This window comes from Temnothorax longispinosus, chromosome 10, assembly GCF_030848805.1.
Source record: "Temnothorax longispinosus isolate EJ_2023e chromosome 10, Tlon_JGU_v1, whole genome shotgun sequence".
In the NCBI taxonomy this organism is placed as follows: Eukaryota; Metazoa; Arthropoda; class Insecta; order Hymenoptera; family Formicidae; genus Temnothorax; species Temnothorax longispinosus.
Window position 1 is genome coordinate 6,124,143 of NC_092367.1, and position 16,182 is coordinate 6,140,324.

Below are 16,182 nucleotides of genomic sequence, written 5' to 3' on the forward strand. Positions count from 1 at the left end.
CCCCTCGGGGGAAGATACGTAGCCGCTTCGGCGCACCAAAACGGGCTTCCATTAATCTCGATCCTCGATAATAAGCAGATCCGCGCCGTGAAATACGCGAGCGGCCGGCGCGATATACGGGGTCGATCGACGAGCGGGAAGAAAGCGCCGACCGCGAGTACGCTTCGCGGATTACTTGCTCCTGAACTTTAATTATCGAGTGTACCCTCGACGAGGATTAATTACTCGCGAGCTGACGCGATTTCCCATTAGGTCTCGCGCTTGCCACGCCATAATTCGCGGATGGCGAATTTTCTCCAAAGAGAAAATTCTATTACGAACTAACGAAGAACAAGAGAAGTTGATTATTGCGGTACTCGCGAGATGACCGGCGCGGGGAAAAGAAGGAGGTGGTCACGAGAGAAGGAATTTGTGTGGGTTACCTATTATAATTTTATTGGTTTTTGTTATTGCCTCTCCTCCTCGATAAGCATTAAAAGCCGTTAAAATATGAAGACTAAAATTCCGATAAGCACGAAGAATTTAATATCCGTGGCGCCAAATTTTCATAAAAATAAAAGGAAGCCCGATATCGGCTCTTATTCATTGATTCCCAATACTTTCGATAACAGTCCATTATTATTTCGAGAACATCGTGATTGCATTAGTTTCGTGGCAGAAAATTGTAGAGACACGAGATAATTGAATTATACGGCTACACTCTACTGCGTACCTGCGTATTTAGCCAAGGGGAAGAGCCACATAACGCAAAATTGAATCCTCGATATTGGCGCAGTTATGAACTTTAGTTATTCCGGTTAAATACGATAATAATGAATTATCGATTCAACATTATAATGAACAGAGTTCGGCGATCGCAGTGAATATATTTAAATCTGAAATGGAAATCTTAAATTTTATATTAAATTATTTATATTTATTTCTACATGTATAACATATGTATATCATGTTGCAACAATTATCCAGATAATTGTTACAAAATTCGATACTTTACAACTCCCCGTATTATTGTTGATTAACAAAAAGTTAATCAACAGTCGCTTTAATGTACTCATGAAGCTTAGAAGAAGACATATGTATTGTCTCGCCGAAACCAAATTGTTGCGGAAGCGGGAAAGGGAGTCGCGGCCGAAAAAGCAAAAGTAATTACGACTTGCTTCGAGGGGTGGCTCGTTAATTACAACTCGGCGAATAATTAATTACGCACGGTCCGATTAGATACAAAACCGTACGTGGTCGCTGCGGCGGGCGTGCCCGAAAATTGCTGGCAAGACCGTACGGTACAATTAAAGCGTTGTGCAGCGGACAAGAATAAATACACAGGAGGACGCATTTGTGTGTGCGCGCGTTCTAGAGCGTGTGCATAATTGGAGCACCCGCGAGCCGCGCTTTTGGCCGCCCGCGCCGCGCCGAGTCGCTAATGAACGCGCGAAGACATTCTCGAACATCGTCACTATTTTTATTTTTAAGCCGCTTTCACGGGTGTTTGCGTAAGAAAAGGAGCGAGTTAAGGAGTTTGGAAATTGGGGAGACACTTTTGCCTCTCTCTTTCTTTCTCTCTGTCTGCCTCTTTCTTCGCGTGCTAAGGACTACAAAACTAAAGAGTTAAAAAAAAATCAATTATATTTACGTGTTTAATTTTTACTCTAGAATTTTAATCCAAGAGAATGAGATAAAAAGCAATAATAAGAAAGATATAAGCGCCGCACGTCTATGACATAAGTAAGATCGTGTTATTGTGACCCTGTTTTTTTTTATGCTCTCCATTATCATGGCTTTGTTTTACGCAAAGTATTTTAAACATGTTAAAAGGCTGAATAAAGACTGTAGATTATGCATATACTGCAGAAAAACACTTTAATAAGTACATTTTAATAAACATGATAGAGAAATATGCAGGATGAAATGCAACGTAAACGTAAAATGACTCATCTCTCGAGAACTTTGCTTATCTTTGATACACGTTTCAAGCTGCAAGAGTTCAGTTTCATTTATGTATGTAAATCTGTGTTCACACACTGTTAAATATTAAAGGATGGAATTTAAACCACGTCCTTGAGTTAAAAACATTTTATTATTAACATTTTATTATTAACTCAAGGAGTATTTAACTCAACACGAAATTTATTATTTTAAAACAAAACAGTATTATTTTAACTCCCCATTGGTTTAGTTAAATTAACATTGTTTTATTGTTAGTTAAATTAATGACATGTTGAGTAAGTAGCGATCTATAGGAATGTGATTAAAAATGACCGAAATTGAGTATAATTTGACACTACGAATTTAACAGTGTAGTTTGCTATACAAATCTGCCAAATCAACCTAACAAATAGAACGGATTACTATTCATTACTTTGGTCTTTAAAAATCTCATTATACAATCATTTTGGTAGTACGCGCAACGAATGAAAAATAATGTAACGATCAGTTAATTTAGGTAGTTAATTCAATATTTAATTATCACTTAACTATTCAGTTCTCCTCGACCGACAGGAAACTTCGTAATTCGCGTATGCATTATGAACGCGGTGGTTAATACCACGTGCATCCAAACGACGTTTCCGTTTTCTCGTGCCTCGAAATTGTGAAACATAATTTAAAGCGCTCCGCAGCGATCGCCTTGCGGTCACTACTGGCCGGTCGCTACTAAAGCCGATCCTCTTTGCCGCGTGGAAATCTGAGCGGCCGCGAACGAGTGCGGCGCAACCCTTTTGAAATTCACGGCTTGTCGGATCTGGTGTTGACTCATTTACAACGCGGCTGGCTAATGTCACCGGCGACAGTCCGCGTGCAGCGTGGCAACCGCACGCTAATGCTAATCCGTATGCAGCTGATTCGCCGCGGCGAATTGCAATGCGTGCCGCTCCCCTAAGAAATTCCAGTTTATTTGCAACCGTCCCCCGGTTACCTCCACTTTTCACGTCGTCCACGAGGACTGGTCCAAACCGGGCGGGGGGAAGGGGGCACTTTAAAATTACCTGGGACCAGCCGGAAATAACCTTTAAATTATTTACTAGGAAATATTGTGGACGCACAGGACCACACGGAGGTCAGTCTGGAGCTTCCCCGACCCTGTCCGCTCGAGCGCAAACGTCGGCTCGAATTTTCACGCTCTTCGGGCAACCCCTTTGCTGATTCGCGACGATGCGCGTCGCTTTTACGCATAATCTTTATTGAAAAGAGTATCCAAGAGAGTCATATTTGATTACATCAAATAGGGCGTCAACATTTCGCAACTGTCTTATTTTTTTATACGTTGCTCTGGTCTACTTGCTATTTGTTTTTTCGAGGAGTTCACCGACGAGAACTATTGGGGATTTAGATGACGATACGTTAGTCTCTCAGAGAAACGGGAATTAATTGCACGTGCTCGATTTTCGAATGAAACATTCGCGGCGACTCCGTCCTCGAATTTCGCAGGTGTATTCATGGTGATCCACGGTGTGCACGTAGTTACCAACACTTCGCGCGTTAATCCAGTATGACTGATTTATAAGTGCCTCTTGCGCAATCAATCGACTGGAACGCCCTATTTGAAACTCGGCGCGGAAGGGCCGACCTTGTTTCCACTTCTGAATTATGTATGGGAAAGTGCTGTGTACACGTCATGAATGAAATATACGTCACCGACCAGACGTTCTATGACGATGTCGTTAATATTATCGGAGTTATACTTGACTCCCGCTAATTCGAATATTCTCTATGCGACGCGGTTATATTCGTCAAACAGTGCGACATGGCACACGATATCCGTTTGATATGCGGTCTAATAAAGTCTGATAAATATTTCATCAAGTATAAGAAATATTGCGCTGAATTCGGCAAAAATAGTCTCACCTGTAATAGCGCTTAATAAAAGCTTTATTCCACCGAGGGATTTCCCAGCATTTAAGGCGGCTTGAAAGCTTTCTAAAAGCACTCAGCCTAGCCTCGTTTAGTCAGATCATCTTGCCGCGTGTAAGTCCGGTGTGTTGGAAGCGTTGTTCATAATTCGATGTTGCCCTCTTGCCTTATTCGTCTTGATTTTAGTGGAGCAGAAAAATCTTCCGCGCAAGGAAAGATCAGATAAAGTCCTGTAACGAGATTAATCGCCCGCGCCGTCCGAAAATCAACGGTACGGAAAGCGACGTGTGGAATGCGTCAGGAATATTAAATCCAATGTCATTTCAGATTAATGAGACAGACGGTATCACTGCAGATGCAAAGCGCAAACTCTGCTTAATTATCCAAAAGCTCCTCTACGGGACAAATCGAGATTAAGCGAACTCGATTTGCCTGCTACTCTGATTATTTCATTATCCTGCGAATTGAGATGTTACGGTCACTACTCTCAACCGTGAGATTGTGTAATTCAGGTGGTTTCGTAATATTCGTGGATGAAGAGGAGCGAGACGATTTCGCAGTTCTAGAAAGTAATTTCGGTTGTTGGAACGCGAGAGGCTCTCAGCCGAAGCTGAGACGTCGCTCGATGAAGAGTTAAGTCTATGACTGTCAATCTGCGAGAGCGGCTCGAAATCGTCCTCTTTGCCTTCGCGCGAATCCTCGGTCGGAAGAGTTTGGTCCTGTTCCGACGGCAATTTTCGTCGCGCGCGATTGTTAACAATGAGTCCGCCGACGAAGGAATTCCGGCATTCTCTCCGGGAACTTCGGGCAGAACCAATATCTCTCTCACAGTGACAAATGTCATTGGGTCCTCGAACACTTCCTACCATCCCGCGGATTCCGCCAAAGTTCGGGGCCGACGGAGACGGTAAGTTCCGTCCGACGAGAGCGGCAAGATTGTTCGCACATCCGCGACCGGGGAAAACGACCCGCGATAAATAACGTCTTTCGTTTTTTGGGGAGAGGGGAGAGAGGGGTACGAGCGCAAAGCACCGGTGGAACTTTATGGCGAGGAAAATCGCTTAATTTACTCAGAATTCCACGGCCGGCGGTTCTCGAAGAAACGCGTTGCAAGATCTGACGACGGTGACGAGGCCGGCGGGGTTCGTGACTGCAAATCTTACAAAATTACGACCGCGACCCAATTTTTTACGCGGCAACCTTCTGACGCGATTCCTCTTTCACGTCTTTCCGAGAACGTTCGCTTGATGATTTCCTAAGAGAAAAAGTATCGAGGTCACCCGAAGTTTTTCGGTAAACAAGCCGAACTCGAGAGACTATTTCTCAATACCAACAATATTCGGCAAACTTGAAGATCTTTGACCATTGATGTTTTCTTCAAACTCGCCGATATGGATCCTCGTCGACTCGTCTTACTCTCGCACGCGTCGATCCGATTTACTCTCGATCGAAATTGATATTTTCCTCGTTAAGAACGCGGTGAGTCAACTATTCGGGAATATATTTCGCAGATATATTTCTCGTTTTTTTTTTAATAAATCGAGACATCGAGGTAATAGCGCTGATGCGATGATAAAACTGGAGTTTGATGCCGATGGGCGATGCTTTATAAGTGTCGCTCGCGACCTGAATGAGGGTCGATGCTCGCGCGGATAGAAGCACGGATAATAAATTGTTTTCCCCATTGTGCCAAATTATTTGCCATCGGCGTGTACAGAGGAGTCTGTCTACGTCCCGATTATCCATTATCTCCGCAACACGAGTTTGCCAGAGAGAATTAAATGAGAGAAAGAGAGAGAACGAGAGGAAGGAAGGAAGGAAGGGAGCGCAACGGCATGCAGAATTGTGAAAAATGGGTACAGCGCGGTATATTCTAATGCAGATTCTTTATCGTATTCTGGTACTTCGCGAACGGGCTATTCACTTCCTCTCGACGCGTAATTCCACTTCTCCGACGGCAACATGTTTATCGTGAGATGTATGCATTGTAGCTGAAGGATATTCAGGGAGTATGCAAAAAGAGCTCGGAGGTATATATTTTGGAGAGCTACCTCTTCCCTACCCGGTCGCCGCGCACTCCGCTATTCTTCAAATATGCATGCGAACGTGGAGTCACGGTACTGTGGAAATGCGCGATATGAATCATTTAAGTTGTCAACCAGAAATTCAGCGAACCAAAGTAAAAATATCCTCTGTCGAAGCTTCTTCCCGCGATGTGGGGATAAAAAAAAAAGAGATAAAACGTTGGAAATGGAAATAACTCGACACGCCAACTCGTGCGATTAAATGTCATCCTGGAGCAGATCGAGTCGCGGGATTCACGATTCACGTCACGCACAGGCGAGAGATCGTCTCTCGCTCGGCGATATAATGCCTAAATGCCGCGTGCAATTAAATCGCGAACGTATTTTTCGCCGCTGCGAACCTGCCTCGATCGTTAATCATTTCTGCATTATTGTATTACCGCATTGTTCAGCTTGGCGGAGAGGTAGAGGGGGAAGGCGGCACAGGAGAGCCTTAAAACAATACTCTCCGAGAACGGAGGAGTAATCAATCTTACTTTAGCCGGGGAGTATCGTGTATATTAGTTGGTCCGCCCCGTTGCGAAATTGAACTAATTACAATTAATAACTCTCCGCTTTCTTGCGGAACACGTCCGAGAGCGTCGTCTCATTGTCATCCCCCGCCTTCTGTGATTGCAGGCACCAGTTCTACTTGCACTCGCGCCTCGAGCTGGTCGAGGGTAGGCTGAAGGTCGCGGATTGGGGCTCCGTGGTCCGTCTGGTCGCCCTGATAGCGCAAGCCGACGGCGGTGATTATGATGCGCTGTCACCGCCGCACGCGCTCTACTCCCAATGCTGTCACATACAACCCGCGGAGCCGTGCGAGCCAAAACCGCAAGACTTTCTGCTGCGGATAGTGCAGCAGCACAAGGAAATCAAGGTTTGTGCGCTGACAGAAGTATTAATTGTAATTTGACTCGCCACACGAAGCCGTCACACATGTGAGGTGACAATCAGGAAGTTGCTAAAACTAAAGTTGTTTTATAATGATTGGAGAGAGAGAGAGAGAGAGATAAAATGAAATGAATTAAACACTACATTTTAAAAGAGATCCGTCATTTTTATTAAATATAGTAAAGAAAGAATATATATGAAAGAGTAACAATAAATATTATAAAAGAGAGTTGACAATTCGTCTGGTTGCATAACTCATTGCGACATTCGTTTTCGAAATGATGATCTTTAAACTGTGCACAATAATTGAGGCTATTTTGAAAGAATTATGAAATACATCTTCTAATTAAAAAATTTTTACACGGTAAATTTTTCTCATGGAAATGATCCAAGTCGAGATCTTCTGGACATATATCATCATTTAAGTCAAACTTGCGGAGTTCTTTCATATTTATTTTTTCAAACTCATAAATCTATACTTTTTACACTACGCGTCAAAAAAGTTGATGAGTTTTTCTGCAGTATAATGTTTGATTTGTTTCATTCTGTCTATTCGTGATACTAAACGATATTAATTTAGTTTTAGCAGCTTCCTAATTGTCACCCTATATATGTGTTTTTTAATTTTATTTTCCTTTTATCTAATAAATTTTACATGTGCCGAGCAAACTTGACGTCCTCTCGTTTTGCAGGGTTTAATAAATCTTTTCTATCGTTCTGTTTTTTTTTTAAATCTGTATGTTTGAATTTAGATTTTTTTATTTGAAATGGAACACGTGTGATGGCGTTTAATAGAAAATATACAATATCTGTTGGATAGTTATATTTGTAGAGAAATATGATATATTTTCCGCGGAAGGGGGGATTTTTAACAAATCTTTTTTTATGATTCACAATTTGATAACTGAATATTGCTGCATGAATATGCGTCACGCAATCTACATGAATATCACAGACATATATGAATTTTCAGGGGATGAAAGCATCGACCGCCGAATATTGGCTCTTGAAAGAGATATCAAACCTCGACGCATTTGGACAGGAAATGTTTCACAGTAAATTTGGATACAACGGAGTGTCTATGATCGGCGTTGGCCCGCACGGAATCACAGTCTACCGCAATCAGGACGAAGAGACACAAAAGTGATTATACATTAATAATACATACATATATGTATATATATTTCAGATATAGACAAGAATTAATTTGCGATCATCGTTAACAATTTTCCTACAAATTATTTTTTAACATTCAAGAATGATGCAGGATAACTGAGTTGAACGTCTCAAATTTTGCCGTAATACATATTTTGCCAAGCTACATTTCTATTCGTAACAAAACTAATAAATTTAGACACAGATTAAATAAAAAACTTAAACGAACGCTTTTGTACATTGATGAATCAATCCATCTAAATAACGTCGCGCTAAGTTGCATATTTATCAACGCAAAATCTCGAGTCGATTTTAATGTTGCTTGTCGGCGATAGGAGACGGCACGTACCGGCTGCTACACGTTATACCATCCGCCGAGATGATCGTTCAACAGCTGTTACTGAGAGAACTTTATTATCAATCCACGCTTAATATAAAATGACAAGGCTGTGCTTCTACATTAATAAAATCCTGACGAAAATAATAATAATAAAAAAATAGAAAATGTTTGCGTACGATAAGATCAATAGGGCCCTTCCAAACTTTCGCCTCATCCATTATGCAGAAGGAAGATTAACATCAAGATTTTACTTTACCTTTACCTTCATCGTAGTTCAAATTATTATACGATGTATTATGTATTGCGTTACAGTATACCATATACAGCTATACAAAGCGCCACATCACAACGGCGGATGTTCCACCTGGTTTACCTCTCGCTCGACGGCGAGGAGACGTCATTGGACTTTAAATTAGACTCCAGCCAGTCCGCCAGTGGACTTTACAGAGCGATCACTGAGAAGCACGCGTTTTACAGCTGTGAGACAGTTAGGAGCGCGGTTACCGCGCAGTTTATCCGGGATTTAAAGGTACACCCTCCCACAGTCATTTTGTATATTTGATTATTTTTTCGTCCTTTTTTACATCGACTTTTTTCTTTTGATGCGACTCTTTTTTTCTAAGCTCTTTTATCTATTAAGTCCGAATGACGATATAATCGCACGTTATTGCTTTCTTCCGCAGGGGACAATAATTTCCATTTTCAACGAGGACTCGACCCTGGGCAAGAAATACGTGTTCGACATCCGCAGGACCTGCCGGGAGGTATACGACAATGCACGACGTGCGCTTTATTGCGAAGCGGCGACCATAGCTCTGCCGGAGGAGAATGAGATCCTCGATAGGCACGCTTGCGGCGAGTGCGAGAATTCTAAGTGCAAGGTGAGTGACGAATCTGTGCCGCGCTAACAATAAGATTCGTCACCAAGAGCATTCGACACAAACGATTCGTACGATTTCAGGAATCTCGAGAATGCCTGGCGAGATTGTTGGACGCTATGCTCTGCCGGATCTGCATGGACCGGAGCCTGGACACGGCCCTGTTTCCCTGCGGGCACGCTGTGGCCTGTCTGGACTGCGCCCGTCGCTGCGAGCGTTGCCCGTTATGCCGGGCCGACATCGATTACTGCCGAACCATATACCTCCCGATCGAGCTGACGCACATCGACAAGCACAATCCGAAACTGCTGTCAGAGACGATCGAGCCCGTATTTAGTAAACCGCTAACAGAGGAGATCAAAGACAAAAGAATTATAGACAGCGAGGCGTCGGTAAACAGCAACATTTGAGAGTGTCCATTCAGACATGGACTCGGTGCGTTCGAAAGATTCTTCAGGATTGTCACTTGCCGCGCAGGGAGGGCGTATTGAGATACGAGGGTGAAACTTTTTTCTGTTTGCCCGTCGAGCGACCGACCAAATGTTTCGACATTCGTTGAGTTACACCCCGCGACGACGCTCGTTGGGTTTCATCCGATTTTTGAAAGTTTGATTTCGCGGGACGAGTTCAGCTGCGTGCAATTGCGTATTTTTATTGTTTGATGTTGCTTCGATGTTTCTCTGCTTTTATTCTTAATTTATCTGTTTAATTTATAAAAAAAGATTTATTCCTAAGATTACTATAATTATACTTTTTTTTACAGAAGTTATTTTATTGTGTTACTCAGAATGATTAAACACTTACTGCGACATTATTGTCGACATCACTTTTCTTTTTGAAATTATTGTGAAATTATTTGAATGATTTGAATTATATGAAGCATTGTTTTATGCAAATTCACGTATCTTGACACCTCGGTTGCTCCTTCAGTAAAAATTAATAAAACTATTAAGAAAATTTTTTCTTGGTTCTTTGACCAAAGAAATATGTTTTTCAGGAATAGTAAAATTAATTTTTTGAAAAGAATAATTAACAAACAGGGTGAACAGTTTGAAAATATTAAAATTGAGAAATGATTTGACGGTACTGTGATTAAAGATGATATTGTTGAGAAGGCGCAGGAGATATACAAGGGTATAGCGTAGGTAAATCCAACGGGGGAATCACGGGATTGCATCATTGTGTCTACATATTCATAATGGTGTTATAAATAGTCCCTTTAATCGAACGGCCGAAGTGCTATTAGCAGCATGGATCTAACGAGAAACAGTGCTGCCGATGTGTGCGAACAAAGTTGTAACCCATATTGTACAAGATCCAAAAGCACTTGGAGTAAATTTTTATTTTCTAACTGATGATCGGACCAATTTTTTCCTTGTTATTTCATGATCTTTCTCAATGCTTCTGTGTTCCTCTTAGATAGATACGCTTCTGTTTGGTCATATGTTTACTCTGATTTAGATAACGCTCGCAGATTATACATACACATCGGGTCGAGAACTTTTATCGGAATCGGTGACCCAGCATATTTTTACTACAACATTCGTTATTCATTACATATATACGGTATCGTTCACAAAAAAATAACTGCTATAATATGGCCGCTTCTACCGGATATTTCGATAAAATAAAATTTAAATTGTCTCGATATATTTACATTAATTAAGACGTTTACATACAATTTACGATGAACTTAGTATTATGTACTGCATTATCATTTTAAATAAACGTAGTGATCGTAGTGATAAAGGCAACGCAATGCGTACATCACATTTAGATATATATTGTGAATCTATTTTTATCACACGTAGTGAACAAGGAGAATTAAATAGGTAATCGTTGCAGAATTGTTAGTCGAAAACGATTCCCCGCGAACTATATCTTACCCTCTTGTTTTTTTTTTTATTGAAGCATTCTACATATATGAAGAAGGAAACTTTATTACCGTAATATCTGTTTATATATGTATATATAAGAAATGAGATAACCCGCAGCAGTAGGGTCAAATGAGTAAAAGTCATAAGTTCACCAAATGTCAAATCTGTTTTAATATACTACGCACATACGTCATTCTTCGAGTAAGTCATAATAAAAGCGAAACGAGTTAATTGCCTGTGCTTTGCACCTAAAAGATAAATCGTAGAGTAAAAAGTTAATGGCATTTTGTGTCCAAAAAAACACAAAGGAAGTTCCATTCCTGAATAAAAATAACACGCATTCTCATTTAAATCATGCATCTTGCTGATTAAAAGTTCGAAGCATTGAATCTTCTTCCTTCTTGTTTCCAATCGGTGAGAAAAATTCGATATTAGTAAAATGTGGAAAGATAGCTTCTAATGAATTATTTCTAACATCCATCAGTAGCGTTCTATGAATTGAACTTTGTATGAGTGACGAAAGTGATAGAGAGTAAGAGAGAGAGAGAGAGAGAGAGAGAGAGAGAGAGAGAGAGAGAGAGAGAGAGAAAATAAGAAAGATAAAGAATGAAAAAAATAATGATCTTATAGTCATTTATCAATGCAAAGCAGACTTAGTTTGTAATTATTTATAAGAAATGATGATAGTGTGTATTTACATGCCGCTAAGTTTAATGTTCAAGAGACTCCTCTTCAGTTACAGTGTAGCTTTCTTCCCATTTTGAAAAAATGCAGATTTAGTATTCTATATTATCGCGAGACACTTAACGGATTTCAAGAATATTCGTTACGGCGATATGATAGCTACATTGTATCTGCAAGATCAGAGTATTGTTTTTGAGTGATCTATTCTTTCTTTTAGATATTATTAACGCGAGCGTCAGGACGTACGTAAAAACATTAAGTTAAAATCGTGATTATGCAATTCAATGCAATCTTATAACTAGGCAACCGCTGTGCGCGCCAAAATAAAAATATTTCTATCGTGAAATATCGCGTAACTGCCGTGGGATAGTCTCGATCATAATCTTTGGAAACGATCGATATAATTGCGATTACATTCTACGAATTATAGTGAGTCTGCGGTTGCGAATGTGAAAAACAAAATAACTTTGTACCATTATTGCGTGTCGATAGCTGTAAGATATTATAATAATGATGACAACAATAACGCTACTATTACACGTTACGAATAATAATTTCTTGTGATTTTAAATCTCTGTATGAAAAACGTATAAGGAAAAAATTCAAAATATTGTAGCTAATAGATATGTATGGTAGAGGCGAAAATGATTCGAGAGAATGAGAGAGAGAGAGAAAGAAAGAGAGAGTGTGTATATTTCTAAAAGTTATCATTTTGCAAAGAGTATTTTTAAAGTATTTCCAATTATTTTTTAGTATTATATCAAAATTCCACCTGATGCGCGAGACGGTAGATGCGCGCGTAACATATGAAATTACCACAACTTACGAAACGTAAATTTTAGCGTTCAATACGATGTTCCAATCTGTTGATTAAATACCGTGAAACATTCAGAGAAACCGACCCTTCTTTACTACTTCCCTTCTAAAATCCCTACGAGCAATCCTTTAGTTTTATATATTATATAAATAATTCATACGTTATATTATTCGATTAAATATTATTTTATATATAATTTATTATATTATAATTTTATATATTATATTCATATGTAGTAATATATGTTATTAATATGATAATATAATATATTAATTATATTATGTTAAATTAAAATAATTGTAGGCGCGTCCTAGAATCGCACGTTTTTTCGTTTAACATTTTTGTTTCGTTGCAAAACGTCTTGGCGTTTCATAAGAGGCATGCTTGTCGCGGCATTTCTCACGCACGTTCGGTTTCCTCTATTCAGCAGATATTGTGTGTCAGCGTAAAAATTAGCATCGCGCGGTGGAACGACCGGTTCGCTTGTCGGCACGTTCGTCTTCGTAGAAAGCGCGTCCGCGTTACAGACTGCACAGTCGTCTACTTTGTTTCTTCTTTTTTTTTCTCTCTCTTATGTTTACGCGTTGCGCAAAAAAGCAGACGAACGGAATCTCTGCCTCCGGCAGTTTCGCGGTCCATACGTCGACATTGCGATTTTCGAAATCACTCCAAATTAACAGGATAATTCGGGAACGCTTATTGTTAGCAAGATAAAAGACAATATGCGATTATAAAATAAAAAAAATTTTTCAAAAATTATTATTTTTTAATATTAATGTAGTTAAATAGAGGGGTTCTCTTATACTTTTGTATAAAATATTTTTTGATACCTCGAGCGAATACTTTTCGAGATATATTGAGAAAAAAAGTCCTCGAAGAAGCCGCAATTGGAAATTTATAAATTCGTCAATTTGCCTTCCCTCAATTTTTACATGTGTGTGAAACTGAGGTTTCATCAAAATCAGAATTTTTGATGTCGCGAGGTTCCCTTGTTAGTAAATCAGATTAAAATGGAGATATTTGCGTTTTGATAAAACGCGATTCTCTTGAAATACTATAATCAATGAGCTCTATAGTTTATTACTATCAATAATCAATCGGTAAGAGGGACAATTAGTAATAGCGAAAGAACGGCGAGTGGTATTTTTATACCGTTTCGAATCATATTTACTTACCCCTTCTGTCAGACAACATATTCTTGTTCATAGTGATAAATTTGATCATCTGATTTTTAAATCATCATTATCTTCAACGCGAGTGGAACAAAAGTAGAAAATGGCCATATTAATTTTGAAGGTAGTACACGTTTTTTTTATTAAAGAATACGTTTTATGATTAGCCTCATTATTGAATTCTTATTAAGTAAATCGACTCGTCCATCTTTAGCGATAACAATTGTCAAAGTTTACCGTCGAATGCCGATAAAGCAAAAGGACGCGCTCGAGAGAGCTCGGTTTTAAAGAAAGAAAATGGCCATTAAGATAACGATAATACAAACTCACCGGCAAAGTGAGAGAGCTACGGAAGAGGCCTAGACCACACAGCCAGCGGATTTATTGGTTGAAGAGATGCGTCGGCGGACCGTTCACGGCGGGGCCGAGATTGTCACTTGAGGGCGAATGTTTTGCAGTTGAAGAATGTAAAAGTTCCAGGTACGGACAGAGTTTACGCGCAGATAAATCTCGACGCTCGACACCGCGACTTGACGAAGAAGAATTTAGCGTAAAATTCAAATCTCGTGCTAACTGCTAATTGGTCGTTGGCGGCAGTGCGATCGCGGGCGACGCGGGCTCTCGCGGGCTCGCGGGCGCCGCGCGCTCTCATTGGCCGTCCCGGCGGCGCTGTCATATGACGAAGCTGCGTGGCATGACGGGACGGCGGATCGGGATTTTGCAACATGGCGGCGAAGTGAGGGCGAAGTCGCGGGTGCTGTGCCATCGAAAAATGTATCTTTCCTAGTCGCCCGTAGTAGCGATCCCGTCGTTACCTCGCAGTCACGCGCGACAGTCGAGTTACGTGTCCGGGCGTTTGGGTGTCGTACGTCTACCGGCGTCGTTGGCGCGTGTAAATATGAGCGGGACGGCCGGCGGCAGCGCGACGACGAAGGTGACACCCCGCGGCACCGTGCGCCGCTCGAGCTCGAGCACGTATGGCAGGGACTAGGGCTCGCGATAAGGGAGCCCCGCTTTTGTCCGTGCGCGAGCGAGCCGCCAAGACAGGAGCACCAAGTAGCGACGCGATGTTGTGGCCAGCCCTGCCGAATTGTGAGAACGTGAGTGTCGTGTGCTCGGCTCGCGCGTTTCGGCCTCGGCGGCGCGGTGGCCTCCGTGGCCCACGGCCCACACGGGCGCGAGGCGCGAGCGAATCCCTCGATTCCCTCGACGGAGCGCGCGGCGCGCTCGCCGACGGCCCCGCGTAATTTCGGTAGCGAGAGGCGAGAGGATCGCGCGAGATCGCGGCGTTCGCGAGGATCGGCGAGCAGCGCGGCGCGGCGCGGCGCGTTGCCCCAGCACCGTCCGCTCCGCTGTCGCGGAATTTCCAAAACGGCGGCGGTCCAAGGCGCGAACGCGTCGGCCGCGCGACTCGCGAGCTCGACACCACCATTGTGTGCCCGAACGCCAGCTCGCGAAGCACGTTTCGCGGATCCTCGCGGCGAGCGAGAACCCGCTGTCATCGGCGGCCCGACCGCCGGCCAGCCTCGTCGTCCCCGTCGGGACGCGGTCGGGGAAACCCTTCCACGCCTCTACGTCCGCATTTCGCCCGCATTCCGTTTCCTTTACCCCGCTTCCTCGCCGCTGAAAACACACACACGAGTGACACGCACGCTTCTTCCTCAACGACGATCCTTTAGCACTCGCTTACCGATGTACCGAGAAGTTTGATCTCTGGTCGGGCTCGGTAAACGTCGATGTAGCGATGCTCCAAAAATATACCGCATGCCTGCGGCGGTCTAAATGCATCGCGGATAGATGCCCCGCGTTATCGTCGCGATTTTACGAATGGTTCTTTAATCTTTTAAACACCAGCCTGTTGACCGTCTCGTCACTTTGCGGGATTGTCTGTTTGCTTACCAGATGCTTGCGCACGAAATTACTGCGCTGTTCTTACACGCCGCTTACACGCTTTGACGAGTTGAGTTACGGACGATTGGCATTGAGGACATTGTGCATACGACAGAATTGAAAATAGCAAAGTTTACTTTCAAAATGTCTTTTTTGTGGCGACAGTAAATGTAATTTGTTATCAAGTAGTGCAAACAGCAAATTGTTCAGTGAACGTAGCACAATAGGTGATTACCGCACAATTTCTGAAAGCTAAGGAACCAATTTAAACGATTCCTATTCTCTGTCTGCTTTTTTTTTTACAGAGAATCCTTGTCGATTGTGCTAAATCAATAGTTATGCTTAAAGCATAGTTACTTTCAGAAGTTATGGTATCATTAAAACGAGTACTTTGTGAATTTTAAGTGCATTAATAACTGTTGCAATTCCGTTATTATTTCGTAAAATATTTAGCAATTTAATCTGTAAAATGATGTCATACCCGCACTTAGACAATCTTATTTGCATATAATATGGCGACTTAAATGCATTTGTGTATAGTTGGCTCATAGATACACACAAAGAAA

At 41.8% G+C, this 16,182-nt stretch overlaps 2 protein-coding genes and 1 long non-coding RNA gene across 3 annotated transcripts in view; 2 read left to right on the forward strand and 1 right to left on the reverse strand.

Moving 5' to 3' along the window:
* Dnr1 (defense repressor 1) overlaps positions 1 to 12,634 on the forward strand; it is a 147,194-nt gene extending 134,560 nt beyond the window's left edge. The window contains exons 3-7 of the mRNA XM_071791105.1: positions 6,549 to 6,789; positions 7,777 to 7,946; positions 8,611 to 8,827; positions 8,982 to 9,179; positions 9,260 to 12,634. Of these exons, the coding sequence (XP_071647206.1) occupies positions 6,549 to 6,789; positions 7,777 to 7,946; positions 8,611 to 8,827; positions 8,982 to 9,179; positions 9,260 to 9,586 (1,153 nt within the window). The 3' untranslated portion in view covers positions 9,587 to 12,634. The remainder of the gene's footprint in view (positions 1 to 6,548; positions 6,790 to 7,776; positions 7,947 to 8,610; positions 8,828 to 8,981; positions 9,180 to 9,259) is intronic.
* The window catches only part of LOC139820678 (uncharacterized), a 93,890-nt gene extending 79,598 nt beyond the window's left edge, over positions 1 to 14,292 (reverse strand). The window contains exon 1 of the long non-coding RNA XR_011734066.1: positions 14,057 to 14,292. This is a non-coding gene — a long non-coding RNA (uncharacterized lncRNA). The remainder of the gene's footprint in view (positions 1 to 14,056) is intronic.
* A 177-nt stretch (positions 14,293 to 14,469) lies between these two features.
* Px (MAP7 domain-containg protein plexus) overlaps positions 14,470 to 16,182 on the forward strand; it is an 86,518-nt gene continuing 84,805 nt past the window's right edge. Inside the window, exon 1 of the mRNA XM_071791101.1 lies at positions 14,470 to 14,826. The gene's annotated coding sequence lies outside the window, so the exon portion shown is untranslated. The remainder of the gene's footprint in view (positions 14,827 to 16,182) is intronic.